The 18516-nt window shown below is 35.9% G+C and overlaps 1 protein-coding gene across 1 annotated transcript in view; it reads right to left on the bottom strand.

The window, feature by feature from the left end:
* The window catches only part of LOC128642224 (uncharacterized), a 103230-nt gene that overhangs the window by 61676 nt on the left and 23038 nt on the right, over window positions 1-18516 (bottom strand). The window contains exons 3-10 of the mRNA XM_053694923.1: window positions 17690-17875; window positions 14295-14530; window positions 13045-13390; window positions 12602-12898; window positions 11319-11419; window positions 10715-11060; window positions 10338-10568; window positions 4890-4990 (exon numbers count right to left, since the gene is read on the bottom strand). Of these exons, the coding sequence (XP_053550898.1) occupies window positions 4890-4990; window positions 10338-10568; window positions 10715-11060; window positions 11319-11419; window positions 12602-12898; window positions 13045-13390; window positions 14295-14530; window positions 17690-17875 (1844 nt within the window). The remainder of the gene's footprint in view (window positions 1-4889; window positions 4991-10337; window positions 10569-10714; window positions 11061-11318; window positions 11420-12601; window positions 12899-13044; window positions 13391-14294; window positions 14531-17689; window positions 17876-18516) is intronic.

The following is an 18516-nucleotide window of genomic DNA, read 5'->3' as shown; positions in this document are numbered from 1 at the left end:
CATACCTTATGATACAAGTCTACTAGTGAGGGATACTAATTATGATATAGTTCTACTAGTGAGGGACATATGATATAGGTCTTCTAGTGAGGGGCATACAATATGATACAACTCTCCTAGTGAGAGACATACATTATGATATAGGTCTACTAGTGAGGGACATACATTAAGATACACGTCTCCCAGTAAGAGACAAACATTATGATATAGGTCTACCAGTGAGAGACATACATTATGATATAGGTCTACTAGTGAGGGACATACACTATGACATAAGTCAACTAGTGAGGGGCATACATTATGACATATGTCTACTAGTGAGAGACATACTTTATGATACAAATCTCCTAGTAAGGGACATACATTATAATATAGGTCTACTAGTGAGAGACATACATAATGATACAGGTCTACTAGTGAGAGACATGCATTATGATACAAGTCTCCTAGTGAGGGACATACACTATGACATAAGTCAACTAGTGAGGGGCATACATTATGACATATGTCTACTAGTGAGAGACATACTTTATGATACAAATCTCCTAGTGAGGGACATACATTATAATATAGGTCTACTAGTGAGAGACATACATTAAATTACAGGTCTACTAGTGAGAGACATTCATTATGACATAGGTCTACTAGTGAGAGATATACATTATGATACAGGTCTACTAGTGAGAGACATGCATTATGATACAAGTCTCCTAGTGAGGGACACACATTATGACAAAGGTCTACTAGTGAGAAACATACATTATGATACAAGTCTCATAGTGAGGGACATACATTATGACATAGGTCTACTAGTGAGAGACATTCATTATGATACAGGTCTACTAGTGAGAGACATTCATTATGACATAGGTCTACTAGTGAGAGACAAACATTATGACATAGGTCTACTAGTGAGGGACACACATTATGAAATAGGTCTACTAGTGAGAGACATACATTATGATACAAGTCTCCTAGTGAGAGACATACATTATGATACAGGTCTACTAGTAAGGGACATACATTATGGCATAGGTCTATTAGTGAGAGACATACATTATGATACAGGTCTTCTAGTGAGAGACACACATTATGACATAGGTCTACTAGTGAGAGATATACATTATGATACAAATCTCCTAGTAAACGAAAATATATTATGACATAGGTCTACTAGTGAGAGACATACATTATGATACAGGTCTACTAGTGAGTGACATACATTATGATATAGGTTTACTAGTGAGGGACCTACATTATGATATAGGTCTACTAGTGAGAGACATACATTATGGTACAAGTCTACTATTGAGGGACATACATTATGATATAGGTCTACTAGTAAGGGACATACATTATGATACAAGTCTCCTAGTAAGAGACATATATAATGAGATAGTTCTACTAAGGGGGAATATACATTATAACATAGGTCTACTAGTGAGGGACATACATTAAGATACAAGTCTCCCAGTAAGAGACAAACATTATGATATAGGTCTACTAGTGAGGGACATACATTAAGATACACGTCTCCCAGTAAGAGACAAACATTATGATATAGGTCTACCAGTGAGAGACATACATTATGATATAGGTCTACTAGTGAGGGACATACACTATGACATAAGTCAACTAGTGAGGGGCATACATTATGACAAATGTCTACTAGTGAGAGACATACTTTATGACATAGGTCTACTAGTGAGGGACATACATTATGTTACAGGTCTGCTAGTGAGAGACATACATTATGACATAGGTCTACTAGTGAGGGACATACATTATGATACAAGTCTACTAGTAAAAGAAATACATTATGATACAGGTCTACTAGTGAGGTACATACATTATAACATAGGTCTACTAGTGAGGAACATACATTATGACATAGTTCTACTAGTGAGAGGCATACATTATGATACAGGTCTACTAGTGAGAGACATACATTATGATACAAGTCTCCTAGTGAAGGACATACATTATGACATAGGTCTACTAGTGAGAGACATACATTATGATATAGGTCTACTAGTGAGAGACATACATTATGATAGAGGTCTACTAGTGAGAGACATACATTATAATACAAGTGTCCTAATGAGAGACCTACATTATGACATAGGTCTACTAGTGAGAGACATTCATTATGATACAGGTCTAATAGTGAGAGACATACATTATGACATAGGTCTACTAGTGAGAGACATACATTATGATACAGGTCTACTAGTGAGAGACATAAATTATGATATAGGTCTACTAGTGAGGGACATACATTATGATATAGGTCTACTTTGGTCTACTGTTGAGGGACATACCTTATGATACAAGTCTACTAGTGAGGGATACATATTATGATATAGTTCTACTAGTGAGGGACATATGATATGACATAGGTCTACTAGTGAGAGACATACATTATGATATAGGTCTACTAGTGAGAGACATACATTATGATAGAGGTCTACTAGTGAGAGACATACATTATAATACAAGTGTCCTAATGAGAGACCTACATTATGACATAGGTCTACTAGTGAGAGACATTCATTATGATACAGGTCTAATAGTGAGAGACATACATTATGACATAGGTCTACTAGTGAGAGACATACATTATGATACAGGTCTACTAGTGAGAGACATAAATTATGATATAGGTCTACTAGTGAGGGACATACATTATGATATAGGTCTACTTTGGTCTACTGTTGAGAGACATACATTATGATACAGGTCTACTAGTAAGGGACAACCATTATGGTATAGGTCTACTAGTGAAGGACATACATTATGATACAATTCTCCTAGTAAGAGACATACATTATGATACAGGTCTACTAGTGAGAGACATACATAATGATATAGGTCTACAAGTGGGGGACATTCATTATGATATAGGTCTACTAGTGAGAAACATACATTATATTACAAGTCTCCTAGTAAGAGACATACATTATGATATAGGTCTACTAATGAGGGACATACATTATGATATAGGACTACTAGTGAGGGATATACCTTATGATACAAGTCTACTAGTGAGGGATACATATTATGATATAGGTTTACTAGTAAGGGACATATATTATGATATAGGTCTACCAGTGAGGGACATACATTATGACATAGGTCTACTAGTGAGAGAAATACATTATGATACAAGTCTCCTAGTGAGGGACATACATTATTAAATAGGTCTACTAGTGAGAGACATACATTATTATACTGGTCTACTAGTGAGAGACATATGTTATGATACAAGTCTCCTAGTGAGGGACATACATTATGACATAGGTCTACTAGTGAGAGACATACATTATGATACAAGTCTCCTAGTGAGGGACATACATTATGACATATGTCTACTAGTGAGAGACATACATTATGATACAAGTCTCCTAGTGAGGGACATACATTATGACATAGGTCTACTAGTGAGAGACATACATTATGATACAAGTCTCATAGTGAGGGACATACATTATGACATAGGTCTACTAGTGAGAGACATACATTATGATACAAGTCTCATAGTGAGGGACATACATTATGACATAGGTCTACTAGTGAGAGACATACATTATGATACAAGTCTCCAAGTGAGGGACAAACATTGTGACACTGGTCTACTAGTGAGAGACATACATTATGATACAAGTCTCCTTGTGAGGGACATACATTATAACATAGGTCTATTAGTGAGAGACATACATTATGATATACGTCTCCTTGTGAGGGACATACATTATGACATAGGTCTACTAGTGAAAGACATACATTATGATACAAGTCTCCAAGTGAGGGACAAACATTGTGACACTGGTCTACTAGTGAGAGACATACATTATGATACAAGTCTCCTTGTGAGGGACATACATTATAACATAGGTCTATTAGTGAGAGACATACATTATGATATACGTCTCTTGTGAGGGACATACATTATGACATAGGTCTACTAGTGAGAGACATACATTACATTTTGTATGCTCAGTATGGATAGTCTTCTGATGTTTTGATTTTGGATTATGATACAGGTCTACTAGTGAGCAACATACATTATGACATAGGTCTACTAGTGAGAGACATACATTATGATACAAGTCTCCTAGTGAGGGAGATACATTATGACATAGGTGTACTAGTGAGAGAAATACATTATGATACAAGTCTCATAGTGAGGGACATACATTATGAAATTGGTCTACTAGTGAGAGACATACATTATGATACATGTCTACTAGTGAGATGCATACATTATGACATAGGTCTACTAGTGAGAGACATACATTATGATACAAGTCTCCTAGTGAGGGAGATACATTATGACATAGGTCTACTAGTGAGAGAAATACATTATGATACAAGTCTCATAGTGAGGGACATACTTTATGAAATTGGTCTACTAGTGAGAGACATACATTATGATACTGATCTACTAGTGAGAGACATATGTTATGATACAAGTCTCCTAGTGCGGGACATACATTATGACATAGGTCTAATAGTGAGAGACATACATTATGATACAACTCTACTAGTGAGAGTCATACATTATGATATAGATCTACTAGTAAGGGACATACATTATGACATAGGTCTACTAGTGAGAGACATACATTATGATACAAGTATACTAGTGAGAGACATACATTATGACATAGGTCTACTAGTGAGAGACATGCATTATGATACAAGTCTACTAGTGAGAGACATACATTATGATACAAGTCTACTAGTGAGAGACATACCTTATGATACAAGTCTACTAGTGAGAGACATACATTATGATACAAGTATACTAGTGAGAGACATACATTATGACATAGGTCTACTAGTGAGAGACATGCATTATGATACAAGTCTCCTAGTGAGGGACATACATTACATTCTGTATGCTCAGTATAGATCGTCTTCTGATGTTTTGATTTTGGTGGGCCTGTGAATTCTTCAGGTTTTGCAGGCACAGATGTTTTCATTACACCTGTAAAACATAGCAATTTGAGGATTTAGAGTACAAGCCTATTGCATAAGCTTACTGAATGTCACACTGAAGCACACATGAACATTTTTACATGCATTTGCTCTTAAATGTATACAGCTTTATTTTTTTTCTTTAAAAGAGTCCAAGATTATTTAACTCTACCACCTCATATGTGGCCGAAAGATTAGCAAGATCTGCTATTATAAATATTTTATTTGTGTTTTCCAGGCTCACATGAGCAAGTTTTCACCATAAGAGCTCCAAGCTACATCCACTGCTTCATAACACAGTTACATAGAACGACCCCATGCTGTGGTGTATCACGTTCCACCAAATTAGTGTTAGATTGTACTATAGTCAATTAATTGCTCTTTGTGACCTACAACATCTCTTTAACAGAAGTTCATTTTAACTGGTAAAGGTATTATACATTAATGTTGTGTTTATTTGTTTTTAACTTTGTGCTTCAGAACTATTTTTACATTGCTTTCTATGCTTTGTGTGGTATTAATGAATGAGATTACACAGATATAACTTTGGTCATTCTAAGAGCTTAAATTAGAGCAAAATGGCTCTTGTAGAATGTAACCAATTACCAATATTTGGAGGTTATGACATTATGAAAGGCATTGACTCATTTGTTAGGGACATGGGGGCCGATTTACTATGCCCCGAATGGGGCGAACTCACTTCAGGCTCTCCGGAAATAGCAGTTAAGCTGCTACTCCTTAACTGTATCCACCGAATCTGAATGGTGTATAGCAATCAACCCAATGCTATATGATTGGGTTGATAGACATCCCCTGCTAGCGGCCGATTGGCCGCAAATCTGCAGGAGGCAGCAGATTAGGGTGTTTAGACATGGGGTTTATGTTAGGGTGTTAGATTTAAACTTAACTTGTTTTCCCCATAGACATCAAAGGGGCTGCGTTACGGAGCTTTTCATTCCGCAATCACAGGTGTTAGCTTTTTTTCTATGGGGAAAGCGTGCACGAGCATGTCAAAGCAGCACTTGTATTTTGTGCGGTATGGAGCTCAATGCAACCATATCACATGCACAAGGTGGCTGTTTCAAAACTTGTAATGGCAGCGCTATGGAGGGTTAAATAACGCAACTTTTGTTGAATTCGTTAAATACCCTCTAACGCATATAACTCGTAATCTACCTGCAATTTTGTTCGGCGGTCACATGACCCGGCTTTTGCCGAGGTCACGTGACGTTTTCTAACTTCCGCCCGCCTTCCGGTCCGCTCACTCACAGTTGCCGCACATGGATGGAGGGAGACACGCACGTGCGCACAATAAAGCTGCACAATACGCTGCACAATACTAACAATATAATGAGTGAGCTGATCAGTGAGTACTTACTATTATTCTTTCTGTGCCTGCTTTAAATGCTATCTGGTTGGAACTTGGCTCTGTTAAAAACTGCTTGGAATCTGATGATTTTGTTTGATAACTATGACACTGAGATACAGCAACTTTTACTTCCAACTTACTTTCTTATGGGTTTTTCTAAAGTGATTGGCTGGTCCATTCTGTTTATATTATATGGATGGAGTAATAAGGACTTTAATATTGCAACTGATGTGATGCAGTTGTTCATAAAGCCCACTGTTACTGGGTTGTGGAGAAAGGGGCTTTACAAGTTTATTATCTAATAAAGTTGGCATTACTAGGTGATACGTTTTTTTATTTACTTAAAACAGATGTGCATGTTGGTCTGCTGATGAATACCAGTTTTATTTTGAAACGTTATTTTACACAAAACTGATCTAATTTATTAAACTGTATGTATAAATAATGTTTTGGGAATTTGGATGTGAAAATAGTATTTTTTTACAATTATTGATATCTGAAGACAATTACATATGATGTGTTTGTATTTCTATTAAGTCTGAGCTTTATGCATATGGTTCATTGCCTTTGATACTAATTAATTAACTCAATAACTGAGAACACCTGGTGTATTTAAACTGGTAATTATTCAATCTGTGTGCGTGTGTGACAATTTTCCTGCATGCACACTTTGCTATTGATTGATAGGGATTTTAAGGTGATTAGTACTTTGAGTCGCTAAATTTGCAGGAATGAACATATAGTAAAAAATATTTCAGCTACCAAAATTTTTTTTACTTAAAGGGATAGTAAATATACATTTCTTTAGCTTATTAATATAATTACAGTGTACATATTTGATAGGTGACCTGGTCTTTTAAAATTGGCCATTCAGCCTTTCCCCTAAAATCTAAGCAAAGTAAATTCCTGCAGTTGTACCGTTGTGACACATATTGCTTAATAGTACAGTTGTACCGTTGTGACACATATTGCTTAATAGTACAGTTGTACCGTTGTGACACATATTGCTTAATAGTACAGTTGTACCGTTGTGACACATATTGCTTAATAGTACAGTTGTACCGTTGTGACACATATTGCTTAATAGTACAGTTGTACCGTTGTGACACATATTGCTTAATAGTACAGTTGTACCGTTGTGACACATATCGCTTAATAGTACAGTTGTACCGTTGTGACACATATTGCTTAATAGTACAGTTGTACCGTTGTGACACATATTGTTTAATAGTACAGTTGTACCGTTGTGACACATATTGTTTAATAGTACAGTTGTACCGTTGTGACACATATTGTTTAATAGTACAGTTGCAGGAACCTACTGTGCTTAGTTTATATGGGCAACTGGTTGGCTGTACCCTCATGAAAAGGAATAACTGCTCATAGAAACAGAAAGGGGCAAGAGTAACTGGTAAATACCGGGTACAAAAATTCATTTGCACAGTGAATACTGTAATTATTTTAATGAGCTAAAATACCTACCTGAAACTGTATGCAAGCTTTTTACGAGACCTGGCTGGGGAAAATGTAATTTTAAAATGCAGCAGCAAAAAAAAAAAAAAAAAAAAAAAAAGAAAGTCACAACTGCCTAACTAAAAAATGATGGTGTGGGGGGGGGGGGGGGCAGCAGGATTCTGTGTGCAGCAGGATACTGAGTGCCTAGGGCAGCACAAAACCTAAATACGCTCCTGAAATAATCATATCAACAAATACCGTTTGGTTATAACAATAAAAATCAAAAATCAAAGCCAATGGCATCTATTTATCAACCCGTCAACTGTGCTGCATTCGCCGGCACCAATACGCTCACCTAACATCGCCTAACATCGCTGCCGCAGACCTGAATACGTTCTCCAAAGTTACCAAAAAATCTGTCAAAAAGCCTCGCACCAAGTACTGGGCGATAAGCAGTGGACTGTTGATAACAAACAGTCATCGATCTTGCTGCTCTTCGGCTGGATAGATAGAAGATGCCGTCTGGATGAAGACTTCTGCCCGTCTGGAGGACCACTTCTGCCGGCTTCGTTGAGGATTTCGCCCGGTTGGGTGAAGACGTCTCCCGGTAAGGTGATCTTCAAGGGGTTAGTGTTAGGTTTTTTAAGGGGGTATTGGGTGGGTTTTAGAGTAGGGTTGGTTGTGTGGGTGGTGGGTTTTAATGTTGGGGGGGGGGGTTTGTACTTTATTTTTCCGGTAAAAGAGCTGATTACTTTGGGGCAATGCCCCGCAAAAGGTCCTTTTAAGGGCTATTTGTAATTTAGTGTAGGGTAGGGCTTTTTTATTTTGGGGGGCTTTTTTATTTATTTAGGGGGATTAGATTAGGTGTAATTAGTTTAAAAATCTTGTAATTATTTAATTATTTTCTGTAATTTAGTGTTTGTTTTTTTTGTACTTTAGATAATTTTATTTAATTGTAATTAATTTTATTTAATTTAGTGAATTAATTTAATTATAGAGTAGTGTTAGGTGTTAGTGTAACTTAGGTTAGGTTTTATTTTACAAGTCAATTTGTATTTATTTTATCTAGGTAGTTATTAAATTATTAATAACTATTTAATAACTATTCTACCTAATTAAAATAAATACAAACTTGCCTGTAAAATAAAAATAAACCCTAAGCTAGCTAATGTAACTATTAGTTATATTGTAGCTAGCTTAGGGTTTATTTTATAGGTAAGTATTTAGTTTTAAATAGGAATAATGTAGTTAATAATATTAATATTTCTTTAGATTTATTTAAATAATATTTAGGTTAGGGGGTGTTAGGGTTAATGGGTTAGACTTAGGTTTAGGGGTTAATACATTTAGAATAGTGGCGGCGACATTAGGTGCGGCAGATTAGGGGTTAATAACATAATGTAGGTGGCGGTGGGCTCCGGGAGTGGCGGTTTAGGGGTTAATAAGTTTATTTTGTTGCAGCAGTGTAAGAGGTTGGAAGATTAGGGGTTAATAAGTATAATGTAGGTGGCGGCGGTGTAGGCCGATTAGGGGTGTTTAAACTCGGGGGGTTATGTTAGGGTGTTAGGTGTAAACTTTACTTTTTATGCCGCCATCTTGGAGCTCAGGTATTCTCATGCCTGTGACAGAAGCTGTGTATACTCACGTATCAGTGATGTTGCGGCTTTTTGACAGCTGTATAATTTGTTTGAAGTTAGTGTGCATGATAGATTATGTGAGCTGTACATTTTGCACTTTTTATCCAGTTTTACAGTTACACATTATATATTTACAAAACCTCTCAACAATAATATATTGCAATGCAGCAGCTGCAAAACTGTACTGCCCCTGCTTTGTATAATGCTCCCTAACCTGAAGCACATCATACAGTTGTCCAAACGCTGACAACCTCCCTAATATGTAAATGCACACAGCTTCTGGCACAGTATGTGACAATACCTGTGCTCCAAGATGGCTGCCCCAGTAGAAAGAGGCGGAGCTTCATTATCTGACAACATTTCAGGGGTTAAACTAGGAACACGGCTTTGAAGAGAGCTGCAGCAACATGAGGAAAAGCATAACATAGTTAGTAGTAACTGTTCTAGAATAGTTGTGTCCAACAGTTTAATGTCCCTTTAATTATGTGCTTATTTGTGGTAGCAATTTGTGTTAAGGTTACTTTTCTACACTTTCTGTGTTTGGTACCTTATATTTAGTAACTCCTGAGACTTCACTGATATAAGTGAGCTCATTTTAGGCGCTAATGTTACAGCAACATTGCTCCTGTAGAATGTAACCAATTAGACAACATAATAAGCCTCATATTCTAATTTGTTAGACACCCTAACAGGGGGCACTGAAAGTATCAGAGCTTCTGATTGGTCATCAGTGTTTATAGGAAGTAGAAAAGAAAAACACTGGTGAAGAGGTGTGAGATACATTAGGTGCCTGCAGCAGATGGAGGGATACGGCAGTATGACGTACCCAGAGTAAAGTGTAACATACTGCGTGATCCTGCCTGTGCAATCAGTTGTGTCGGCATCAGTAAACTTACTACTCATTTTAATGATTTCTTCTATTTCCATCATTGTATGACGCAGTCTTTTCACTTTTATTGAACGAGATGAAGAATAACTGTTATTAATGTATTTCTTTTCTTGACCACTGATAAGAAACATCTCTTTGGCGCACGTCCTGATTGTGGGTTGTTCCTTTAGGATCCTCATCTTGTTGTCTTTGCTGCTGTCATTCAGGTCATCAACCACAACAATCACATTATCTTTACCTGAAGATTTAACAAAGACACAGGAGGTTGTGTCATTAGAGGAGACATTTACCAGCAGATGATTGTACCTCTGTAATGAGTCACAGTTTAGTCCTTATGGAGATAAAGAAGATAGATGAGGTTTGGATGCCATAGAAGGAACTTACCCAGTGTGAGATATAAATGCTGCAGTTCACAGTCATACAATGAGTCTGTTACATCTGAGATGTTTAAACGCCCGTGGTTGAGTGTATGGTACAAAATGGCAAATGTGCAGCCTTGTAAATTAGATGCAAAACGTGAAAAGTCATTTGAGATATAGACATTGCGGACGACCTGCACTAGATCTGTAAAGCCCGGTGCTTGTAGGTGAGACATTAGCCAGTGATAGTTACTCATCGCTGACCTTGAACATATACACACGGTGTGTTTGCGATGTGAGGTCCCATTCTGGTACTTTGTAAATGGCTCACTCTTCAATGTATAACAATCTGATTCAATGTCATTAGATATCTGTGAAGTACAAAGAGGCAATTCAAATGTCTATATAACTGTAATATATATACTGTATATATAAAATATATCATCTATCAATATATTATCTATCTATTTATCTATCCATCTATCTATCTATCACAATTCTATAATATTTTACTTGCTCTATATTCAGAGGTATTGTAAACCTTTTTTTACCAGCAGTATAGATACTGATGATTGTGATAAAAACTGTCTTGCACATAAGATAATAAAGTATTTCTGTAAGGAACATACATTGCATGCTTCCTGTGCTGTATTGGGTGTCTTCATATGTTTTAATCCGGGATGGTCTGAGAATTCCTCCAATGGTGCAGCCACTGATATTTTCACTTTGCCTGTTACAAGGAGACATTTTTAGATGTTACAATAGAAGCCTATTACTAAAGGAAGAGAAATGACTGAAATGATAAACAGTATATTGAGTAATATTTTGTTATTTTTTGGTGCAGTCAGTGACGTATCACATTCCAGCCAATTGCAGACATTACTAGACAGTATGACATCTGATTTGCTTATGGAAGTATATACATTAGAAAGACATTACACTACTGAGCACAGATACAAAATAATAGTAACTCCTCACTGTATTATATTATATTATATTATCATTATATTATACTATATTATATTACTGTATATTATCACTATATTATCATTATATTATACTATATTAGATTACCACTATATTATCATTATATTATGGCATTTCCTCCTCTTCCTGAAGCTCTTTTCAAATCCATTCTCCTATTTTAATAGCTTAAAGTTGCCAGATACTGAAGCTCCGCCTCTTTGTACTGGGTTCCGCCATCTTGGAGCTCAGGTATTCTCATGCCTTTGACAGAAGCTGTGTATACTTACGTATCAGTGATGTTGTGGCTTTTTGACTGCTGTATTTGTTTGAAGTTAGTGTGTACATCATACAGTTGTCCAAACGCTGACAACCTCCCTAATATGTAAATGCACACAGCTTCTGTCACAGTATGTGAAAATACCTGTGCTCCAAGATGGCTGCCCCAATAGAAAGAGGCGGAGCTTCATTATCTGACAACATTTCAGGGGTTAAACTAGGAACACGGCTTTGAAGAGAGCTGCAGCAACATGAGGAAAAGCATAACATAGTTAGTAGTAACCGTTCTAGAATAGTTGTGTCCAACAGTTTAATGTCCCTTTAATTATGTGCTTATATGTGGTAGCAATTTGTGTTAAGGTTACTTTTCTACACTTTCTGTGTTTGGTACCTTATATTTAGTAACTCCTGAGACTTCACTGATATAAGTGAGCTCATTTTAGGCGCTAATGTTACATCAACATGGCTCCTGTAGAATGTAACCAATTAGACAACATAATAAGCCTAATGTTCTAATTTGTTAGACACCCTAACAGGGGGCACTGAAAGTATCAGAGCTTCTGATTGGTCATCAGTGTTTATAGGAAGTAGAAAAGAAAAACACTGGTGAAGAGGTGTGAGATACATTAGGTGCCTGCAGCAGATGGAGGGATACGGCAGTATGACGTACCCAGAGTAAAGTGTAACATACTGCGTGATCCTGTGCAATCAGTTGTGTCGGCATCAGTAAACTTACTACTCATTTTAATGATTTCTTCTATTTCCATCATTGTGTGATGCAGTCTTTTCCCTTTTATTGAACGAGGTGAAGAATAACTGTTATTAATGTATTTCTTTTCTTGACCACTGATAAGAAACATTTCTTTGGCGCACGTCCCGATTGTGGGTTGTTCCTTTAGGATCCTCATCTTGTTGTCTTTGCTGCTGTCATTCAGGTCATCAACCACAACAATCACATTATCTTTTCCTGAAGATTTAACAAAGACACAGGAGGTTGTGTCATTAGAGGAGACATTTACCAGCAGATGATTGTACCTCTGTAATGAGTCACAGTTTAGTCCTTTTGGAGATAAAGAAGATAGATGAGGTTTGGATGCCATAGAAGGAACTTACCCAGTGTGAGATATAAATGCTGCAGTTCACGATCATACAATGAGTCTGTTACATCTGAGATGTTTAAACGCCCGTGGTTGAGTGTATGGTACAAAATGGCAAATGTGCAGCCTTGTAAATTAGATGCAAAACGTGAAAAGTCATTTGAGATATAGACACTGCGGACGACCTGCACTAGATCTGTAAAGCCCGGTGCTTGTAGGTGAGACATTAGCCAGTGATAGTTACTCATCGCTGACCTTGAACATATACACACGGTGTGTTTGCGATGTGAGGTCCCATTCTGGTATTTTGTAAATGGCTCACTCTTCAATGTATAACAATCTGATTCAATGTCATTAGAGATCTGTGAAGTACAAAGAGGCAATTCAGATGTTTATATAACTGTTATATATATATATATATATATATATATATATATATATATATACTGTATATATAAAATCTATCCATCATCTATCAATATATTATCAATCTATGTATCTATCTATCTATCTATCTATCTATCTATCTATCTATCATCTATCTATCAATATATTATCTATCTATGTATATCTTTATATCTATATAAATTATCTATCTATCTATCTACTCTTTGTATGTAAGTACATGGAACCCTTACTTTGTTGTTGAAATGTTTTTTTTATGTTTTAAGTTGTCAAAACAAAAGTAAATGATTACAGTATTATTTTCATTTTTCTTTAAATATTATTCCCATAAGACACATATAAACAATATTAAATGTTTCTCAAATACATAGTCATTGTGCTTTAGTGCCACTCCAGGTGAGGATACAGCTGGTGAACCAATCAGGTGACGTACATGTGTATGTTCAAACTACCAGCCATATCCAGGAGTGCTAATATGACCAGGTGTTTGACAAATACATATGTCATTGTCTAAAACTAAAATGTTCTAAGGAAATCTGTGCCCACTGAATCTAAGATATAATATGTTTTCATGAAAAGAAGTAAAGTTTTAACAAAGGATAGCAATAGAAAGAAGTACATTTGACAATAGAAATAAATTGGAAAGATTTTTTTTAAACTATACACTCTAAATTTTGACTTCCTCCTACTCGGCACAATGATATATAATTCACAAATGTTATGTTTCGCTAGGGAATCCAGTAATCTTGGAAACAATTTTAACCTAAAACGTTTGACAATAGAGCATATTATCTGCTCCATATTATTGTCCATCTATCTCTCTGTCTAACCATCTGTAAGAACAAGGATCCAGTGACGTACCTTATATGTACTTCGTGAAGGATGAGAAGGGCTTGGAGAGGCTGGTTTATGAGCAGCAGTTGTTTCAGGAGATCTTCTGTTTTGTGACAAGCATCTGTTTCCTTCTGGTGGATTTTTATCAGATGTTACTAAATTATGAGCATGAACTACTTGTAAAGGTCTTCGGTTTCTTAAAGAGCCTTTATTTCCTATAGGTGGGTACCTAGCAGACATCTCTGGCTGTTGGACTAAAGCTTCTAAAACACAGAAATAAAATCAATTAAACAGATACAAGATCCCTTTTTGTATCTTCGTTATAAAATCTAAAGTAATGCTGTTATGTGGTGAGATCTGAAGCACTCAAGACCAAATAAAGTTAAAATCTCTGCTAAATTGCACCTACTTAAAAAGAGTGAGCCTATTTCATATCTATAAGGTCACTTACTGGGAAGTATAGATGTCAATGTAATAATGTAAACCAAGAGAATTAAAATCATATGGCAAAGCTCCTAATCTATGGTAATACAAGGTGATAGAGACGATGGTTCAGTCATTTCCTTCTAGAAGGTGTCTAGGATGAATATTCAGTGAGAATGAACTAATTAAGTTCTGTACATGCATGAGATGCCACTGGCTGTCTTAGGTCCAATGCCATTTGTGTGAACTAGTAATCTTATCTGTTAGTGTGCCTGTATCTGTCTCTCTACAGCTTGTGATAATAGCATTTAGGGTTATTTTTTTTCTTTTATTTTTTTTTACTATTTTTTCTTAACTTGTGATTCTGTTAAGGTGGCAGCTTGTGTATTTGCCCTACGTGAAGATCATGACTGCCTCAATCCTATTATTCACTTATATATGTAAAAAAAAACTATTAAAAAAAACTACTTTGGAATGTTGGTAAAAAATAATAGGGGGCGCCCTCAATGTGTAGAATAGAAGTTGGTGGGCAATTGTGACACTAAGTCAATAGTGGGATGAGTATTAGTGATAATAATAAATCAAAGTGTACAGTATTAAATGAGATACATATAAAACAGAAAATGAAACAGATACATTCTCAAAGTACACAGCAATAAGTGATATACATATAGATTAGAAAATGATACCAAATAAGTACTCAAAAAGGAATGACAATAATGTATCAGTAGTACAACAGTGATTACAATTTTGAATATTATATAAACATACAGTTGATGATCAAAAAAGGCAATGACGTCTTTGAATAGCTTGGAGGTGGTATCAGTGAGGTGAAAAATGTAGAACAATCAAGGCAGCTATCTGCAGAGGATCAAGGCCGCGATCCAGGATCAGTAATCTGCAGTGATTAGAAGTGGACAGAAGTGCCACATGGCCCAATATTGTTGGAAATATTTTGGTATAAAATATGTGATGAGTACACTCACATATGATAGGACACCCCTAGTGGTTTAGATGGAACGATCTGGGGTCAATAGGAGTCACCCAGAAGTCTGACTTCCAGTGGATGTAATGTGATCTGTAGAACAACACAAAGCACAAAATGGGTGCCTATATGGCCTAGTATTGCTGGTGCAAATGGATAGTAAAAATAAATGAGATTCACTCACATTTGGTGGAGCACCTCCGTTGGTGCTACAGAGGCAAGCCGGGGTCAATATAGTATTTTTACCAAGCCTGATGAAACAGCCACTGGTTGGCTGAGAAACGCGTTGCTAATATTTTTAATCTTTTAATTAAAGTAAGTTTTATAACTTACTACTTGCTGCCTGTTTGTTCTCTACCATCTTCACTTTAAATCTGCGATTGGACCACTGAGAATTCCTGATTTCCGGTGTTAAGTCTACTGGGTGACTATATTGACCCCAGCTTGCCTTTGTAGCACCAAGGGAGGTGCTCCACCAAATGTGAGTGAATCTCATTTATTTTTACTATCCATTTGCACCAGCAATACTAGACCATATAGGCATCCCTTTTGTGCTTTGTGTTGTCCTCTACAGATCACATTACATCCACTGGAAGTCAGTCTTCTGGGTGACTGCTATTGACCCCAGATCGTTCCTATCTACACCACTAGGGGTGTCCTATCATATGTGAGTGTACTCATCACATATTTTATACCAAAATATCTCCAACAATATTGGGCCATGTGGCGCGTCTGTCCTCTTCTAATCACTGCAGATTACTTTGGAATGTGATATTATATCAGATTTAGAAAGAAAATATCCCATATTTCCTGAGCAATACAAATATTAACCATTCTCTCTGCAGTCAATGCTGTCTTACTGATGATTAGCAACAACATTGCTTCTATTCAGATGATTTCCTGGTCTTTGTATGATCAGACACTGCAGCACTTGACAACTGTTTCTCAATATCAGGATTCACTGTGACATCAAGTGATCTCATTAACAAGAGATTACTGATAGCTTCATGGCATGGAGGTCTGCAATGATTTAGCAATATGTATCTCAGTCAGATTTTGCTCTTTAATCAAAAGCTTAGACTGAAATAAGTATAATTTCTACAATGCTGGTGCTTGGACCTTATTGTTTAAAGCTAATCTCAAGATCTTAAACAGTAAAAGTTTGGTAAAATATGTAACGTATTACTATTTATTCATGATGCTTGATAAATTGTTTTCGGCCTTCAAGTCAGTGCACAGACAAAGACTTGTAAAACCTGTATCATTTTCTTGTGACATCTTATGGATGAACAAGGAAACTTTAGTAAACTGATGTTTATACTCACTAATTTTTCTAACTGTAGTTTTGGTAATATTTTATACATTCTATAAAGTTTTTAAATCCCTTACAAGTGCTACCAGTTCTCATATACTTTATTCGGCTTTAATAAACTATTTAGGGAACATGAATTTAATTGTCTAGTTTAGTTTGTATTCTGTGGCTTTTTTAACTTGTGTCATTAATACTAAGTACCCCTGGGAAGGAACACATTTCATAATCTAAAGAATGAAGCAATAAAGACCAAGAACAGGCTACAAAGCAAAACTAATTTAATTGTAAGTTGTGAGAACAATCTAGTACCGAGATAGAAAAAAAGGGGTTTCAAGAGTTTTTTTTCTGGGGTTCTTACAGATCTTCACAGTAGTAAATCGTATATAGCCAAAGACAAAGGGAAAACGTCTCAGTTAATTAATTAACAATGATGATAGTCTGATGTGTTTGATTGCAGTTTATCACTAAAACATTGATATTAATTCATGATGTGTGCAAATTAATTTTTCATATCATTTTGAGTAACTGCATAACTGATATTTATTTAAATATAAATAATCACAAATGAAAGTAAATCAAAATGTTTTTACTGTTACACTTAGTTTTAATGTTGGATTTCTTATCATTTTAAGATATGACCTGAGGAAGATTCCAACTCATTTAATAGACAATAGACTTGTTGAAGTATTAACCTCATTTTACCTCTGATCAGAGCAGGAACATTAATGCCATACTTCTCCAGTAAAGCTTCCTCCTTCTGTTTCTGAGGAATGAGAATCAGCATACAGGAATAGAGTCTGATACTGGGCTGAGTCCTCAGTATTCTCTGTCTCTCATCTTCTCCTGTCTGATCAACATCGTCCAACACAACCATAACCTTGTTCAAACCTATAGGAGACAAACTAATCAAGACAAATGGCTAAGGCTACAGATAAAAAAAATGTGTTTTTGTGTGTGTGTGTGTGTGTGTGTGTGTGTGTGTATGTATGTGTGTATGTTTGTATGTGTGTATGTGTGTGTGTGTGTGTATGTATATATATATGTGTGTGTATGTGTATGTATATATATGTGTGTATGTGTATGTATATATATGTATGTATGTGTGTATGTGTGTGTGTGTGTATGTGTGTGTGTGAATGTATATATATGTGTGTGTATGTATATATGTATGTGTGTATGTTTGTATGTGTGTATGTGTGTGTGTGTGTATGTATATATATCTGTGTATGTATATATATGTGTGTATGTGTATGTATATATATATATATATATGTATGTGTGTATGTGTGTGTGTGTGATAAATGCTCAAAACCCATAGACTGACTGGTAACACATATGGGCCAATGTTCTGCACATGCTCAGACCAGAAAACAAGATGGTGGAGCCCTTTGTAATGATGATATATTTGTGCCAAATCATAAATGATACTGAATATGTCATCATCATCATCAATATGATAAAAACATGAATAAAATGTATCTGCAGAAAACTGACAGTTGTGAAATCAATACAGATATTAATACTAATGA

Source organism: Bombina bombina, chromosome 11 (genome assembly GCF_027579735.1).
Source record: "Bombina bombina isolate aBomBom1 chromosome 11, aBomBom1.pri, whole genome shotgun sequence".
Taxonomy (NCBI): domain Eukaryota; kingdom Metazoa; phylum Chordata; class Amphibia; order Anura; family Bombinatoridae; genus Bombina; species Bombina bombina.
The sequence above is the reverse complement of the archived record's forward strand: the minus strand, read 5'-3'. Positions and strand labels throughout refer to the sequence as shown.